General features: G+C 34.7%; 1 protein-coding gene across 1 annotated transcript in view; it reads right to left on the bottom strand.

Moving 5' to 3' along the window:
• Positions 1 to 16,451, bottom strand: part of ehbp1 (EH domain binding protein 1) — a 174,010-nt gene that overhangs the window by 131,571 nt on the left and 25,988 nt on the right. Inside the window, exons 4-5 of the mRNA XM_073826562.1 lie at positions 15,860 to 15,955; positions 13,828 to 13,881 (exon numbers count right to left, since the gene is read on the bottom strand). Coding sequence (XP_073682663.1) covers positions 13,828 to 13,881; positions 15,860 to 15,955 — 150 coding nt within the window. The remainder of the gene's footprint in view (positions 1 to 13,827; positions 13,882 to 15,859; positions 15,956 to 16,451) is intronic.

The raw sequence follows: 16,451 nt of genomic DNA, 5'->3' as shown, positions 1-16,451 counted from the left end.
TATAATTTTTTTTTTTTTAATTGAGTACTTTTTTTAGGATTCTTTGATGAATAGAAAGATCCAAAGATCAGCATTTATTTAAAATAAAATGCTTTTGTAATATTATACAATATACCATTCAAAAGCTTGGAGTAAGTATATATTTTTTTCTTTTTTTGGCAAAGAAATAATAGAAATTAACACTTGTATTTAATAATGACAGTGTTTCCCACACATAGACGAATCTGTGGCGGTGCGCCACAGATTCAACACCGACCAAAAAAAAAAAAATCAATACCGACAGTCACATATTGCGTCTCGTTATTCTTTTGTACGCTATTTAAAACACGCAGCAAATTCGTTCAACTGCATTTCCTTTCCATACTCTCTCTTCATCTCTCTGTCACTCTCCCTCAAACACACACACGCACACAGCCCCTCCCCTCCGTGCACACCACATCTGTCTGGATCATCTGTGGAGAGAAGACAGCTGGCGAAAGGTTAGCATCTCGTGAACACTTTTAACACACAATCACAGATTAAAAAGTGCTATAAAATATTTTATATTCTGAATACAATAGTTTCAGTTTGTTGATGTTACTGTAAGTCCCGACCCTTAGCAAACGCGATTGCGCCTTCTTTAGAAAGTTAACTAGTCGCAAGTTTGCGGTAAAATGTAGGCTAGCCTAGTTGGGTTGTCGAGGTCAAAACACTATATGTAGCAGCTGTGAATCAAATAAACATATTATAAATTATGTCGTTTCTTTACTCTTACACTGAATGTTTGCTGCTTCAATCCAGATGAGTATTGAAAAGTATTTTCCGCGACTGAAAAAGGCACGTGTTGAGGATGAGGACCATCCTGACCGGAGGTATCAGTCATGGTGTTAAATTAATGTAAAGTTCTGTGTAACCAATTATTAACAGTTTTTTTAAATTATTAACCTTTAGGAATTAGGAAATCCCTTTAGGGGATCCAATCGTATCCCCTATCCAATCACCTAATCCAATCCCAATTAATTTTCTATTCATCGAAGAAACCTGAAAAAAAATTCTACTATAAAAAATTCAACAATAATAATAATGATTGTTTTTTTTAGAGCTGCAAATCAGGATATTTTAATGATTGAATGATTTCTGAAGGATCATGTGACTGGAGTACTGATACAAATTCAGCTTTGAAATTATAAGAATATATATATTTTTTTAAATATATTCAAATAGAAAACCATTATTTTTTTCTATTTAAAAAAATACTGTTTTTGCTGTACTTTGGATCAAATAAATGCAGGCTTGGTGAGCAGAAGAAACTAATTTAAAAAAACAAACATTAAAAATCATTTAAAACGTTTGACTGGAAGAGTAAAAAGTGGCAAACCTATAGAAAAAAAATACCTAGAGTGCAACAGTTTACAACAATGAAAATGTATTTTGCCCAACTCCAGTTTACATGTTTGCCATTTTCTCCAAATACAACAACAACAATTGTAAAACAAGATATTCTGCAGTAATAAAAATGACATCCATGGTGCCGTGGCATGTTAGGGTTGTCTACAGTTTTTCCTGAGTATCATGAACATGTTTGCCTGTGCTTAAATGTTTGTTTTGTTAACGCTATAACAGAGGATATAGCAGACATAAAATAAAAAAAGTTTAAAAAAAAACTAAATTAATATTAATTGCTACATTATAGTCAAAAAGCCGGTTCAGAACACTAAGGATAATACATAATGTTTTTTTTTTTGGCTGTGTCCATCACTCGGTTATCAACTGTGGGCCAAATAAAATACTGCTCCGTAAAACTCCTCCGACATTGCAGCATTCAAGCACACACACAATGTACACTAGAGAGACAGGTAAGCACACATACACACACCAGAGAGACAGATTTATTGGATTAACACCCAACATCCCATTTTTAAAGGTGCCAGCTCATCAGTTTCCACCTCACATGACCACACACACACACACAGCTGTAATTATATCGACAGCACTAACTTAAATTAATGCTCAGTGAGTCCATCACTGCTATAAAGAAGACAGTTATCAGTACTGGGTGGAAAAACGCTGAGTGTGTGTGCACGTGTGTGCCTTCTGAGACAGCGGACAGTTACCCTGTTTGACAGACGAAACCCATAATAATCAGTTATTTTATGTGCAGCACTTGCTTTAGCCCATGAACTAAGCACCAGATGACACTATTTTAAAGCTGATAGGGGGAATTATAGATGTGTGTATAAGCGCCAGAGAGCCATTTTCCACAACACTCAAGCCACTGACAATTAAATTCTTCAACGGTTTCATCATGACCAGCTAGGTTCTTATTGGATGTCTCAAAGTCAGGTTAGAAGATGCAAAATGGATGCAGAGTGAACTGAATAAAAGGGGCTTGGTTCTGTTCAGCACGCAACATTCAGGGTCTTCGATAATCAATCTGTGAGCGCTCAGAGTCTGAAGGAATCTCAGGATCAGAGCCGCTGTAAGAGCTTCTGTCATGCTGTCATAAAGCAGGTTCTATGGCAGTGTCGTCCCACAGGCTTTGAGGGTCGTATCTGTGTTGGCTCTTGAGTTTTAAGCCGTTTAAGACTGACATAATAGGTTTAATCCATCACACGGAGTCTATGGTTTTAAAAAGAGTTTAAGTAACACTTTACTGAGTACCTGGCTGAATCAAATTGTGCTCAAATAGACAGTTAATTAAACAGACGTCATCCCTCCTTTCTACTGTTCAAAACTTTGGAGTCAGCAGGATTCTTTTCACATTTTTTAAAGGATCTTCTGCTCACAAAGGCTGCATTCATTTGAACAAAAATACAGTCATTTTTACTGTAATATTATGAAATATTAATACAATTTTAAATAACAGTTTTATATTTGAATACATCTTCAAAGTAATTAATTTGCTGGCCTTGATTGAGAATTTTCAGCAACCACTACTCCAGTCTGTGTCACATGATCCTTCAGGAATTATTCTAATATGCTTGTCAACAGTTGAGGAAATTAATATTTTTGTGGAAACCATAATATATATTTTTTCAAGATTCCTTAATGAATAGAAAGTTTTCTAGGGTTGCATCGATCCGATACTCTGGATCGGTATCGACGCCGATCCAAGCTTTTTGAATGGATCGGATATCGGTGATGCGTGACCGATCCAAATTCGATACCGTTACCAGAGTTTGATTAAATCAATAGCAAGAAATAATAATCTACTGTAAAAACTATAATAATTCATACAAGAACAATTATTTTAAAACATTGCCTTAAAAATAAAATACATTTAAAATACATTGTGCTGCTTACACAACCACATGTGACGTGAGTGTAACAGGCGAGTTCAGAGGGAGCTTTTACATGCAAAGTCTACCTCAGCGCAGTAAACATGTTCCTGATTTGGAAATATTTTACTCTTAATACTCTAGTAGCACTGCAAATTGTAATATTTGCAAAGCCAAAGTTTCAAGAGGTGGAAGAAGTGTTTTGAATTACAACACCACAAATTTAATCAAGCATCTTAAAAAGCATCACGCAAAAGAACACAAGGACTTCGCGGTTGTTTAATACAGCAGTTAAATAAATAAGAAGTTATTATTAAATTACTTGCATTGTCTGACTATAACACTATTGCCTGATTTTGCTCTATTTCGTCGTCAAAAGTAATCTGAAACAAGTCACGAGCCGCTGCGTATCTCTATTCAAATACAGCGGTGTTGTGTTTATGAATGAACGTGCATTTTTAAACGAATCTAGTGAAATGATTCAATTCAAACAGAGAGTCACTTGCTTTATTCCTGAATGAACCATCTGTTCAAACGAATCAAATGAATGAAATGATTCAGTAATTAAATCAGGGTCTTGCCGCCATCTGCTAGCAGATCTGTTCAGTTATTTATATCTGTAATATTTCTGTTGTCAAAATGTTATATTTAAAACATTAATTTTAATATGAATTTATGATTTATTATCTCTTTTTTCCCCCTTTTTTATCCAACAATGTGCAAGCAGATTTGGTATCTCTTTCTTTACCTAAAACAAATAAATCTTAATGACAAAGTGAATTGTATACATTCGTTATTTTGAAGGTAAAATACCCCCACTGATATCGGCCTAGTATCGGCCGATACTCAGATTTTTTGGTATCGGATCGGATCGGTTTTGGAAAAAACGGTATCGTTGCATCCCTAAAAATGACTGCATTTTTTTTAAACAAAAATCATTTTTGTAACCATGCAAACATGTTTACCGGCTATTTTTGATCAATTTAATGTGTATTTGCTAAATAAAAGTATTAACTTCTTTAAAAAAAAATAATGACTGATATATTAGTATTTATACAAATACCAAAATCCATAGTATGTGGACAAAAGGAGTGATTAGTGTGACTGGCATATTTTCATTTCACAAATTCAAACTCATACACACCTATATGATCACAGGTTCTTTCTCCTTCTGTTTTTCCTTTTACTAATCCCATTTTTCTGCTTTCAGATGTCCATACAAGATACTGGATGAGCGCTGTGTGTTTGTATTCCTGTAAGTGTTTCTGCAGGTGAACGATTGTTCCACAGCTCTAATTCGCTTTATCATGCTAGTCGTCTGTTTTTCACGAACCGAAACTACCAAGCAAAACAAAACAAAAACAGACAAAGTAATGCTAGCTGAAAACAAATAAAAACAGAGGGATTAGAATGGTATGTGTGCACGTGTCCCGTTAACGGCAAAACATGAAAAAAAAAAAAAAAAAAAAACATACTTTAACTGCATCGACCGAAACATTCAATGGCCAGGATTCCAACGCAGATGTTCAAAACACACCAGTGCTTTAGTCCTAAAAGAGCAGATTACATTGGATCTGGAGTGTTAGACCACCTAACATCATGTTTACAAAGTTCAGATCATTGAATCTAATGATACTAATAATCCAACTGGTATCTGACTATAACTACACAGTTAATATGTAACTTTGGGGATGGCATTGTAAGTGCAATCTGAGATAGCAATCTGAGGAAATGGAGAAGGGGAACACCTGGGTCAAGCTTGTGGATAAATATTTGGCTTTGAGGAATATTTTTCAGATCTGTCTCCATCAGCTGGCACCATCTTAAGAAGAAACAGAAAAATAAATACGGCCAAGATGCGGGGAAAGAGATAGAGAGGGAGGGACAGACGCAGAATGGAGGGAGATAAAAAGAAATGTGAAGGCAGGCAGGTGAGGAAGGATGGACAACAGTCTTAAAAAAACTGAGGAAAAATGGCAGACAAAGAATAATAAAGAAGCAGTGACATATATAAACACAAACACTGAAGAGAATAGTGTGTGTGTTTGTGTGGTCATCTGATGTTACAGCACTAAGCCCAAATAATAACAAAGCAGCACAGAAATGCAGCAGACAACACACACACACACACACACACACACACACACACACACACACACACACACACACACACACACACACACACACACACAAGTGTCCTGAGAGAGTCTGTGTGCAGCAGTGTGACCTCAGAACTAAGAAACAGATTAACACACACGTGTGCATGTTTATTCCTGCTTCTATCTCACAGCAGAGGGGCAAAACAAAGAGTGTTTCTGTTTTGGATATCTTTGCTTGTGTACGTGTGAGAGGTGGGCTTAGAGTCAACTGTGACCTTGCCTTACATTTAATCTCCAACCCTGTTAGAATCCTGTTAACCTGTTAAAAACACACACACATATAGACTTTCTCACACATACATACATACATATACATACACATATATATATACATATATATATATATATATATACACACATACACACACACACACACACACACACACACACACACACACACAAACACTATCGGTCAGTAAGATTTTTATTTTTATTTTGAAGTGAATACTTTTATGCAGCAAGGATGCAATAAATGTATCTTTTTTTGTTTTGGCATTTATGCTTTTTAACTGACAGGACAGTAGAGAATGACAGGAAAGTGTGGGGTGGAATGTTGGGAATGGTATTGGCAAAGGACCAGGAGTTGGGACTCAAACTCGGGTTGCCAGAGGTGCAGTTGCACTATATGTCAGTGCTCTAACCGCTAGGCTATCAGCACAGACATAAATTGATCAAAATTGACAGTAAAGACATTAATACTGTAACGGAAGATTTCTATTTCAAATAAACAGTTTCTACAAAAATATTGAGCAGCACAACGGTTTTCATCACTGATATTAATAAAAAACATTTCTTGAGCATGATTTCAGCATATTAGAATGATTTCTAAAGGATCGTGTGACACTGAAAACTGGAGTAATCGCTACTAAAAGTTCATATAACATTTTAAAATATATTCAAATAGAAAACAAACATTTTAAGTTGCAATAATAACAACATTACTTTTTCTGTACTTTTGAAATAAAACATTAAACCTTACAGACCCAACAAACTGTTGAAAATTAGTGTAAAAAATATAAAACACTGTAAATAGAACTTGCTCATCCCCTCTTATACTTTTAGAGCATGGTACACACACACACACACACACACACACACACACACACACACACAGTATTCTGTATACATACACACATGCCGGGAAACGGCAGATCAATATCTGTACGTAATGCTCTTAGGGTTGCTATAGGTTGTGCATATTGCATAAACAAACTTTGTTTTACTCTGCATCAACCAGCAGACTTTTTTAAAGGTCCAGAAGAACGTTGATATTAAGTGATGGCCACTTACTCCTGGAAAACTGTTAAAATTGTGAAGTTGATTAGCAAACTTGCTATCATTGGCATTTTTCACTTTTAGCTGAAATGGAAAAAAAATATAAATTAATACATTTTATAATACATACATTTTTTTTACATATTTATGACTGAAAAAAGTTTAACAGAACCATTTAACATTTACAAAAACTTTAGCATTCTTACTTTCACATTTGATTACCTTTGCCCTTATTCAACATTACATTAAAATTAATATTTAAAACCACTAATAATCTAACTAAAATGTTAAAAGTAATCTTTAGCAAAAATCTAAATATCAATTTTTATACTGTACTTTATAATGTTGTAATACTTGAATTTACTTGTAGAATTTGCTTTAGTTTAATCATTTTATTCCTAATTTATGCAGACAATAAACTCCCAGTCAAAAGTTTTTGAACAGTAAGATTATGTTTCTTAAAGAATTCTCTATTGCCACCAAACCTGCATTTATATGTTCCAAAATACAGCAAAAGCAGTAATATTGTGAAATATTTTTACTATTTAAAATTTTCATTTTATAAATGTAATTAATTCTTGTGATCAAAGCTACATTTCCAGCATCATTACGCCAGTCTTCAGTGTCACATGATCCTTCAGAAATCATTCTAATATCATGATTCGCTGTTCAAGGAACATTTTTTATCATTACTGTCAATATTTAAAACAGATGGGCACTTTATTTTCAGGATTCTTTGATGAATAGAAAGATCAGCATCAGCAAGAATCCAAAGATCAGCATTCATCTGAAATAAAAAGCTTTCGTAACATTATACACTATACCATTTAAATGCTTGAAGTCAGTATATTTTTTTTTGGAAAGGGGAGGTGAGGTTGGTTATAGAAATTAATACTTTTATTTAGCAAGGATGCTTTAAACTGATCAAAAGTGATGATTAAAACAAATAAACACTGTTCTTCTTAACTTTCTATTCATCAAAGAAACCTGAAAAAAATTCTACTCAGCCATTTTCAACATAATAAATGTTTTTTGACCATCAAATCAGAATATTAGACTGGAGTAATGATGCTAAAAATTCAGCTTTGAAATCACAGGAATAGATTACATTTTAAAATATATTCAAATAGAAAACAGTAATAGTAAAATATTACTGCTTTTGCTGTACTTTGGATCAGATAAATGCAGGCTTGGTGAGCAGAAGAGACTTCTTTAAAAAACATAATAAATCTCACTGTTCAAAAACATTTGACTGGAAGTGTATAATATTGAACTTTAAAATTAAACATTTAGTTATCAGCCACAACATGAAAACAATTGTTGGTGCCATCCCTGTATTTTTTGACCAAAATGAAAATCCAACTAAAACTTCAACTACAGACCATCTTGAACACAATAAAAGGACATGCATTCGCTAAAAATAAACTTAAATAATAATCACTGAAATCCTCTATAAGAGCGCACAGGTTAATATCCCATTTAAAGTGAAATCCATGTGCGTCTGAGGCTCTGATCTGACAAAATGACACAAAGCAAAGCAGCAATAAAAGTTGAGAGCCAGTTACATTCAGTTCAGATTAATCCCTGGAGAGACACACACAAACTTTTCTATTTCATTCTCCACACCAGCTTTGCTCAGCATGCCTGGCTGGGTGGCTGAATTATTCTGTGTGGTCTCCAGAGAAGCACGGGTCCAGGGGTAGCGCGTGGACCAGTAGCCCACGTAATGTGCTCCTGACGCAGATGCAGACGCACCGAGGACCCCTGGGCAGAGGAGAACTGATGTGGAAATGACTTTAAATGCTTTGGACAAAGTCCACAAAAGGCAGCAGATCATCAGAAAAAAGAGAGAGGAGAGAAAGAGAAAATAAAAAAAAGAAAGAATGATGGAACGATAGAGCAGAAGCAAGAATTGGTCTAAAATTTGGCACATTTCTCTTACTCTAAACACAAAACACGCAAAACTGTGTCCTTGTTTTAGAGTGACACATCCCCAAAGACTTAGACTTTAAGATCAAGCTTAAAAGGAAACTGCAAACAAGAGTAAAAGAAGCTGATCACTGTTGGAACAATAGGAAGTGATTCATTCTGCTTTGACAAATGTGTCTTTCATCTTTCCTCTTATTTCTTACATCTAATCCAGGACTTGTGAACATAACCTATTTGTAGTCAGTCACATGCTGCCCTCTAGTGGCTGGAGGAGGAAATGTGAAAAAAAAAGGCAATTCTGACACAAGTAACTGTTTTGTTTTGTTTTTCCCAAAATGAAAATGTGAGGAATCTTCAACTCTTTTTCATACAGCAACAGTACATGATGTCAGAATTTTGGAATATTTCCTTGTACAACTTCGCTTTTCCATTATCCAATTTTCTGTTACGCACCTTAAGTTTATTCCAGAATACGACTATATTCATGTAAGTCTAAACTTTTGTTATGGAGCGTGATTCCAAATTTAAAAAAAGGGAAAACAACAATTTCCACAAATGCAGAACTACAGAAACAAACTACAGACAAAACTCTGGTTTAAGCCCAGAGTGAAACAGAAAACAAAACTCTGATATAAAGAATAAAGCCTGAAAATGCTGCCACAGTTCTCTCTCAGAAACACACACACAAATACACACAGTGAAATGTGGTGCCAAATAGGGCAGCTCAAGGAGCTTTGATGTCGGTCTCTCTTGGAATGCTCTCTTCTCCTCTCCTGCCTTTATACTCCTCTCTTTTTATCCCTCTCTCATTCTTTCTTCTGTTTTCCCTCACAGTTTCTCACAGCAGGCAGGAGCACAGGGCAGAATGAACCAGTGTGTAGAGCAAAAATGTGGGGGTTTTCTTGATTGTCAATGCTTAAGATTTTTTTTAAATAGTGTCATGGTGATAATTGCACAATTTAGTTTAAAACACACTACTGATGACATTTTTAAAGTATATTTGATATACTTTATGCTAATATGTTTGGGGGGGGGGGGGAGTTTAATTTAAACAGAAGAAAAGAGTGTTTTTTTCCCTCAAAATTGGACCTTCAGAATTGTGAAATATAAACTTGCAATTCTTGACTTTTTTTCACAATTGCGAAATATGTTCTCATAATTTCAAGTTTATATCAGTCTTTTTTCCCACCTCAAAATTAAACTTTATAACCTGGAATTGCAAGTTTATATCTCACAATTCTAAGGAAAAGTTATAAAGTCACAATTACATTATAAACTCGCAATTGCGAGTTATAACAGTCACAATTGTAAGATATAAACTCGCAATTCTTGACTTTTTCTCTCAGAATTGCATGATATAAACTTGCAAATTTAAGAAACACAATTGCAAGATAAAAACAATTCTGAGAAAAAAAATTGAATTGTAAGTTTATATTTTGCAATTCTGACTTTAGAATCTCAGAATTGTGACTATTTCTCAGAATTGCGAGTTACTAAGTCAGAATTGTGAGATATAAACATGAAACTCTGAGAACATAGTCTTTTTTTCCATCAAAATTGGACGTTTATATCTCACAATTCTGAGAAAAATTTATGAAGTCAGAACTGTATGATATAAACTCACAATTGTGAGCTATAAATTTGCAATTCTTGATTTTTTTCTCAGATTTGCATGATATAAACTTGCAATTACTAAGAAAAAGGTAACAATTGTGAGATATAAACTTGCAATTCTAAGGAAAAAGTCAGAATTGTGAGTTTATATCTTGCAATTCTGACTATTTCTATTCAGAAATGTGAGATATAAACTCAAAATTCTGAGAACATAGAGGAAACCCTCACTTTATAACTTACAATTGCAAGTGTATATCTCACAACTCTGAGAAAAAAATCAGACAATTGCAAGAAAAAAATCGTAACTGTCAGATAAAAAGGCGAAATTACCTTTTTTGCTTTTATTCAGTGGCAGAAACAGGCATTCATACAAAACTTTATGACTGTATGTCTCAGCAAAGTTAATGGTAACCAAAACTGACTGGTTACAAACATCCTTCAAAATATCTTGTGTTCCACAGAAGAAAGAAATACATAGAAGTTTGGAACAGAATTTCAATTTTTGAGGAACTGTCCATTAATTAAAATATTTTTACGTTTAAACATTTTTCAAAATGTTTGAAATGTGGTTAAGATTTTGGTCTGTCAGAGTCTGACATTTTACATTTTTTTCCCTGTCATTTTGTACCATTATCATCAATTAAAATGTCAGGGTAAAATTGATTAAAATGAATGAATATGGTGAAAATCTATCTAATGGGGAAAAAATTAATTGCAAAAGTGAAAAAATGCAAACTATGTGTGTCTAGGTTTGAGAGATTAAAGAAAGAGAATTTGAGGTTGTTGGAGATGGGAGTGTTTGTGTTTGTAGAAGGAGGAATTCAGTGAGTTTGTGGGAACCTGGTGTGTGTGGATCTCGTCTCGTCTCAATGCTGGTGTCAGATGACAGGTGTGTCTTTGATCAGTCTGTTATTAGTGAGGTGTGTATGGACAAGAGGAATTCAGATCTTATGCTTTGTGTTCTCACTCTCCATCTGTGTACACGTAACCCAAACACAAAGGAATACCATTTCACCTATTAATCTCGCATCACAAATATAGACATCGCACACACAGAACTGCATGTTTAAGCTGATTAAGACATCTCAAATGTGTGCAAAATTTGATGGTTCTCTCATGAGGACAGACATGAATGAGCGCTTGCCAGCAAAGACACTAACAGTGGACCTGTGATGGGAGTTTATTATTGTGTGTTGATGTTTGTGCATGTATCTGCTGAGCAGACAGATGGATAGGACAGCCCTGTCTGGACTGATGCCCATGTTTGTGGATCCAAACAGCCTCTCTCCAGAGACACAGACAGATGCCACGTTCAGGATAGAAAACTAATGTAGTGCAAATAGCATAACTATTTAAAAAAAAAAAAAAAAAAATTGTCTGAAATTGTAAAAATGCTTCTTAGCATTCTTAGACAACCATTCAAAAGTTTTGGGTCTGTAAGACTTTAATTTTTGTTTTTGAAATTCTCTTATGCTTAACAAAGCTGTATTTATTTTATCAAAATACTGTAAAACAGTAACTGTGAAATAGTAATACTATATTGATATGTGAAAACCAGTCTTTAGTGTCACATGATCCTTCAGAAATCATTCTAATATGCTGATTTGGTGCTGATGAAAATTTTCTTTTTATTCTTAACACTGAAAACAGTTGTGCTTCTTAATATTTTTCTTTCAATATTAAATTTACTGCAACTTTTGATAAATGTAATGCATCCTTGCGGAATAGAAACATTCAGAAAAAAATATCTCACCCAAACCCAAACAAAAGGTAATGTAACTAACTAATGTGGGTAATTTAAACAAAGGTTTATTGAAACTAGAGGAAAATTAATATGGACAAACATAAAAACAAAAACATATCAGTCACCGGTTTATTTTTAGCTTATGATATTTCCCTGCGGCAAAGGAAACCACAAAACACAGCTCAGACGAGACCACTGAACAGCTTGTGTTGTTTACTCACTTCTAATCATAGGCCTGCTAAATGACAGAGAAAGCAACAAAATCATACAAAGATAACATCCCTAATTGACGTGTTTTTCTCAGCACGTGTCTCCAGATTCTCTCTCTGCATTTGCTATAGCTGAGTTTTGTCTCAAATTGTGTTTCTTTCAGAGCCCCGTATCTGTCTTTGAGGACGGAAAAAATTAAAGCAGAGAGATTCCAATTACTGCAAAGTCTCCAGTCCTTCAGTATAAAAGACCTAGCAGAAGTAAAAAAGCAGCCGTCAAGGCCCTGCAGGTCTCATTTTCAAGCACTGCTGTATTTATGGAAAGCACTGTCCTTTACCTAGCCAGTCACACTGCAAATATCTACAGCAGCAGTCTTGTGAAACACCAGAGGGATGTTTAAAAGCATCCAAGACACAAACCAGCATCAAAACAAACACTTCCAACAATCAATGCATTATAAGAGCAAAACAGCTGCCAACTTTCTAGAAGACAAAAGCCACTTGGCAGGGTGAATTAGTTGTATTTGCATTTTAAAAAATCCAGACAAATGACCTGCTTTTATTCCAAGACACAATGCAAATCAATCACTTGTCAATCATCTGTCAAAATCACAAACCACATGAACGCTTACAACAACTACAGTTGAAGTCAAAAATATATACACCTTGCAGAATCTGCAAAATGTTAATTATTTGACCAAATGCATGTTATTTTAATTTTATTTAGTACTGACCTAAATAAGATATTTCACATGAACACAATGCATTTTTTTTTTTTAATCAGGGTAAATGTAACTTATTTTGTCTTCTGGTAAACACGTAAGTATCTTCTGTAGCTTCTGAAGGGCAGTACTAAATGAACAAAATATGATATTTAAGCAAAATAAGAAAAATTTACACATCTTCATTCTATTCAAAAGTTTACACCCCTGGCTCATAATGCATAGTTTTTCCTACTGATGCATCAGTGAGCGTTTGAACCTTCTGTAATAGTTGCATATGAGTCCCTCTGTTGTCCTCAGTGTGAAACGATGGATATCAAAATCATCAAAATCAATGTTGGAAAGGGTTCAAATGCACAAAAATGCTGAAAAAAAACGAAGAATTTGTGAGACCTGAAGGATATTTCTGAAGAACGGCAAGCTGTTTAACTGTTCAGGGCAAACAAGGGACTCATGAAAAACTATCACTAAACAAACAAACAAACAAAAAACACAGCTGTGGATAATTCAGATAACAACACAGTATTAAGAAACAAGTGTTTGTAAACTTTTGAACATGGTCATTCTTATAAATTCAACTATTGTTTTCTCTTGTGGACTATATGTAAACATCTTTTATGTGACATATCTTATTCAGGTAAGTAGTAAATAAAAAAATAACATGCATTTTGTACAATCCCTCTTACTTTGGTAAAATAATTAACATTTTGCAGATTCTGCAAGGTGTACATAAACTTTTGACTTCAACTGTATAAGTGAACAGTAGGCAAAAAGTGAGACAGACATCTGCCTCAAATCAGTCATTCTTCATCCTAGTGCTCTGAAACTGTGACATTAGTGTGATAACTCTATTTGAGCACTAGGTGTCAGGCTGCACATGCACAGCAGAACAAAAACCAGTGTAATAAAAGCACTCACATTTTCAATGACAAAGGTCCACTCTTTGTCTTCAAACTCCTCTGCGTGTGGATCCTAAAAACAGAATGTGGAAATGAATTAAATGTCATACAAACTAAGACAAGGATGCTCTCAGAATAAATCTGAGTTTTCCTAGAGATAATGGGAAAAAGCAACTCCACAGATCAAATCAATGTCCATTTACTGATCAACAGCATGGACCAATGGAAGATCTGCATTTCTTGAAGGAAATAAAATGTAAAACATTCAAAGGATGTAAAGACGTTTCCATAAATGTCTCATCCAAAGCTTTATCTGGCTACATCAGTATTATAATGGCCAATTGATCTGTGTTGTGAGCCGTTGTGTATATCAAAGTTTAATCAGGTTCATTAGTACAGTAAATGTGCGTATGAGGATGCAAATACATACAGGTTCACCTGACCTGCTGTTCTGTTGTTCTAGAACTGTCCCAGTCAGCTGACCGCAAGGTTGGCGGTACACAACTGAAACATTTATGAACTCATGAATGCTGAACTGACCCACTGCAATGAACTCTGGGAGATGTAGTTGTACATGACACTGATTAGTGTTTGTTAGTGTGGTGGTTTGGTGAGGACAGGGCTGATAAGGAAAATGTTTGGACAAGCACTTTGTGTGTGTGACCTTTGTAAACACAATGTGGAGACTGTTAGAGGATATTCAACACCAGGTCAGCCTGTCAGCGCCAGCTCGTAACTTGCATGTGTGGTGTGTGTGTGTGATGTTAAGTCAGTGCTTTTGCACTCTGAGGACATCAAAGCTGATGAAACGATAGATGAAATCCAAACTTTCATCATACGTGTTCAGAATTTCATCCGGACTGGCTATTTGCACATGATTTCATAATATATCAAAAATATTTGGGAGATGTGATGATATTTGGGAGACATGATCAAAAATTTTGAATGGAGTTATTTTATATCACTCATATTTGAAGAATATTTCATAGAATATTTAAATATTTAATATTTAACTACTATATACTGTATATACAGTCAACCCAAAATTTAATCAGACATCTTCAACATTTTTCACATTATCAGTTTATTCGCTATAGTTTAGAAAATGGTAATAAAATATGACAAGAACTCAAGAGTTAAACTGTGTCAGAACAAATTCATCTTGATCAATGTCAGATAACTTTGATAGAAAGGTATGTAAAACATGGTCACGTCAAAGTGACAAATCAAATTTTTGGTCCCAAATTTTTATTGATTCTACTGTAGGAACAATTTTTGGGTATAATATGTTACAGTTTACTTTATTTTGCTATCCTCACTTACATAAATTAACTATAGTGTCCTGCACCCACTAGTAAAAAAAAAATTAAATTATATCTGGTGTCTAAATAATTTTTGGTTTGACTGTATATACACATACAAACAGACACACACTCTCCAAACAATTAAAACAGTTCAAGATAGAAGTTATATAACAATATATTCAAAATTTAATACTAATTTTGTTAATGGAACGCTGAACTCCTTACAATGTCAAAATTGCTATCAGAATGTCACCCGAGAGAAGAGCTGTCATTTTAAATCCTGTGCCGTTAACAGTAAGGAACCTCATATCTACAAACTTCTCTCTCTTTGTCTAATAGATGTACTTCCTCTATGGCTGCACCTGGGTCTAACAATTCAGGATGTAAGGTCTCACTTGTCTCATGCCAGAAAAAAATCTGCTGACCGGCATCTCAAAAAGACTAAAATACCAACCACAGACTTCCTGCTGCCGTGTCAGTTTCTGCTGCACACATACACTTGAGAAGGGGGTTAAAATTTGGACTGCGGCAGTTCAATTAGAGTGGAATCAGGACGTCTAGACACCAGCAGACTTGCAGATCCCAACCAATCAGATTCTGGGAAAAAGCCAAGTGCTACAACTGGCCCCAATAACGTCTAGGCCTACTTGGCCCCTAGATGAGACAGTGTTTTTTATATATGTGTGTGTGTGTGTGTGTGTGTGTGTGAGTCTGTGTGTAAGTCTGTGTGTAAGTGCATGTGTTTACCTTAAATAGCGTGACGGTGATCTCTATGTTCTCTGGAACAGGCCACACCACCACTCCTCTGTAGGGGTTCTTGATGCCAGGCTGCCAGCTATGAGACTGCAAACAAAAAATACATTAGATGATAGACAAATTGATTACAATAGATGCATGAAAACAGACTTACTCATACAAAATAAAACAGAAAATGCATACAGTAATCTATCCATCCGTCTAGACATTGTTACATAAACACTGAGAAAAATTATTTTCTTAATTAGTATTTTTGTCTTGTTTTCCAGTTTGAATTAACCCCATTGGCAGAATTTTTTTATTGTTTTAAGCATAAAACAACACTATCATCAAGTGATTTTACTACATGTAAATTAGATTTTTGAACTGGAAAACAAGACAAGAACATTAAAAAATGTTTTGCAGTGAATTCAGAGTAATAAGTTGTTACATAAAGCTTTTATGATTCATTAAAGTTGAGTAATTTTTGAGCCAATATCAGTACCAGGAGGAGCTGTGCCGTCCCAAACTCTCATCATTAGCTTAATCGTGAAGTGCATTTCTATGCACATTAAAAGTTTGATTTCATTTGGACTAAAACTTA

This window comes from Garra rufa, chromosome 21 (assembly GCF_049309525.1).
Source record: "Garra rufa chromosome 21, GarRuf1.0, whole genome shotgun sequence".
In the NCBI taxonomy this organism is placed as follows: domain Eukaryota; kingdom Metazoa; phylum Chordata; class Actinopteri; order Cypriniformes; family Cyprinidae; genus Garra; species Garra rufa.
Note: the sequence above shows the minus strand (reverse complement) of the source record. Positions and strands in the feature narration are given on the sequence as shown.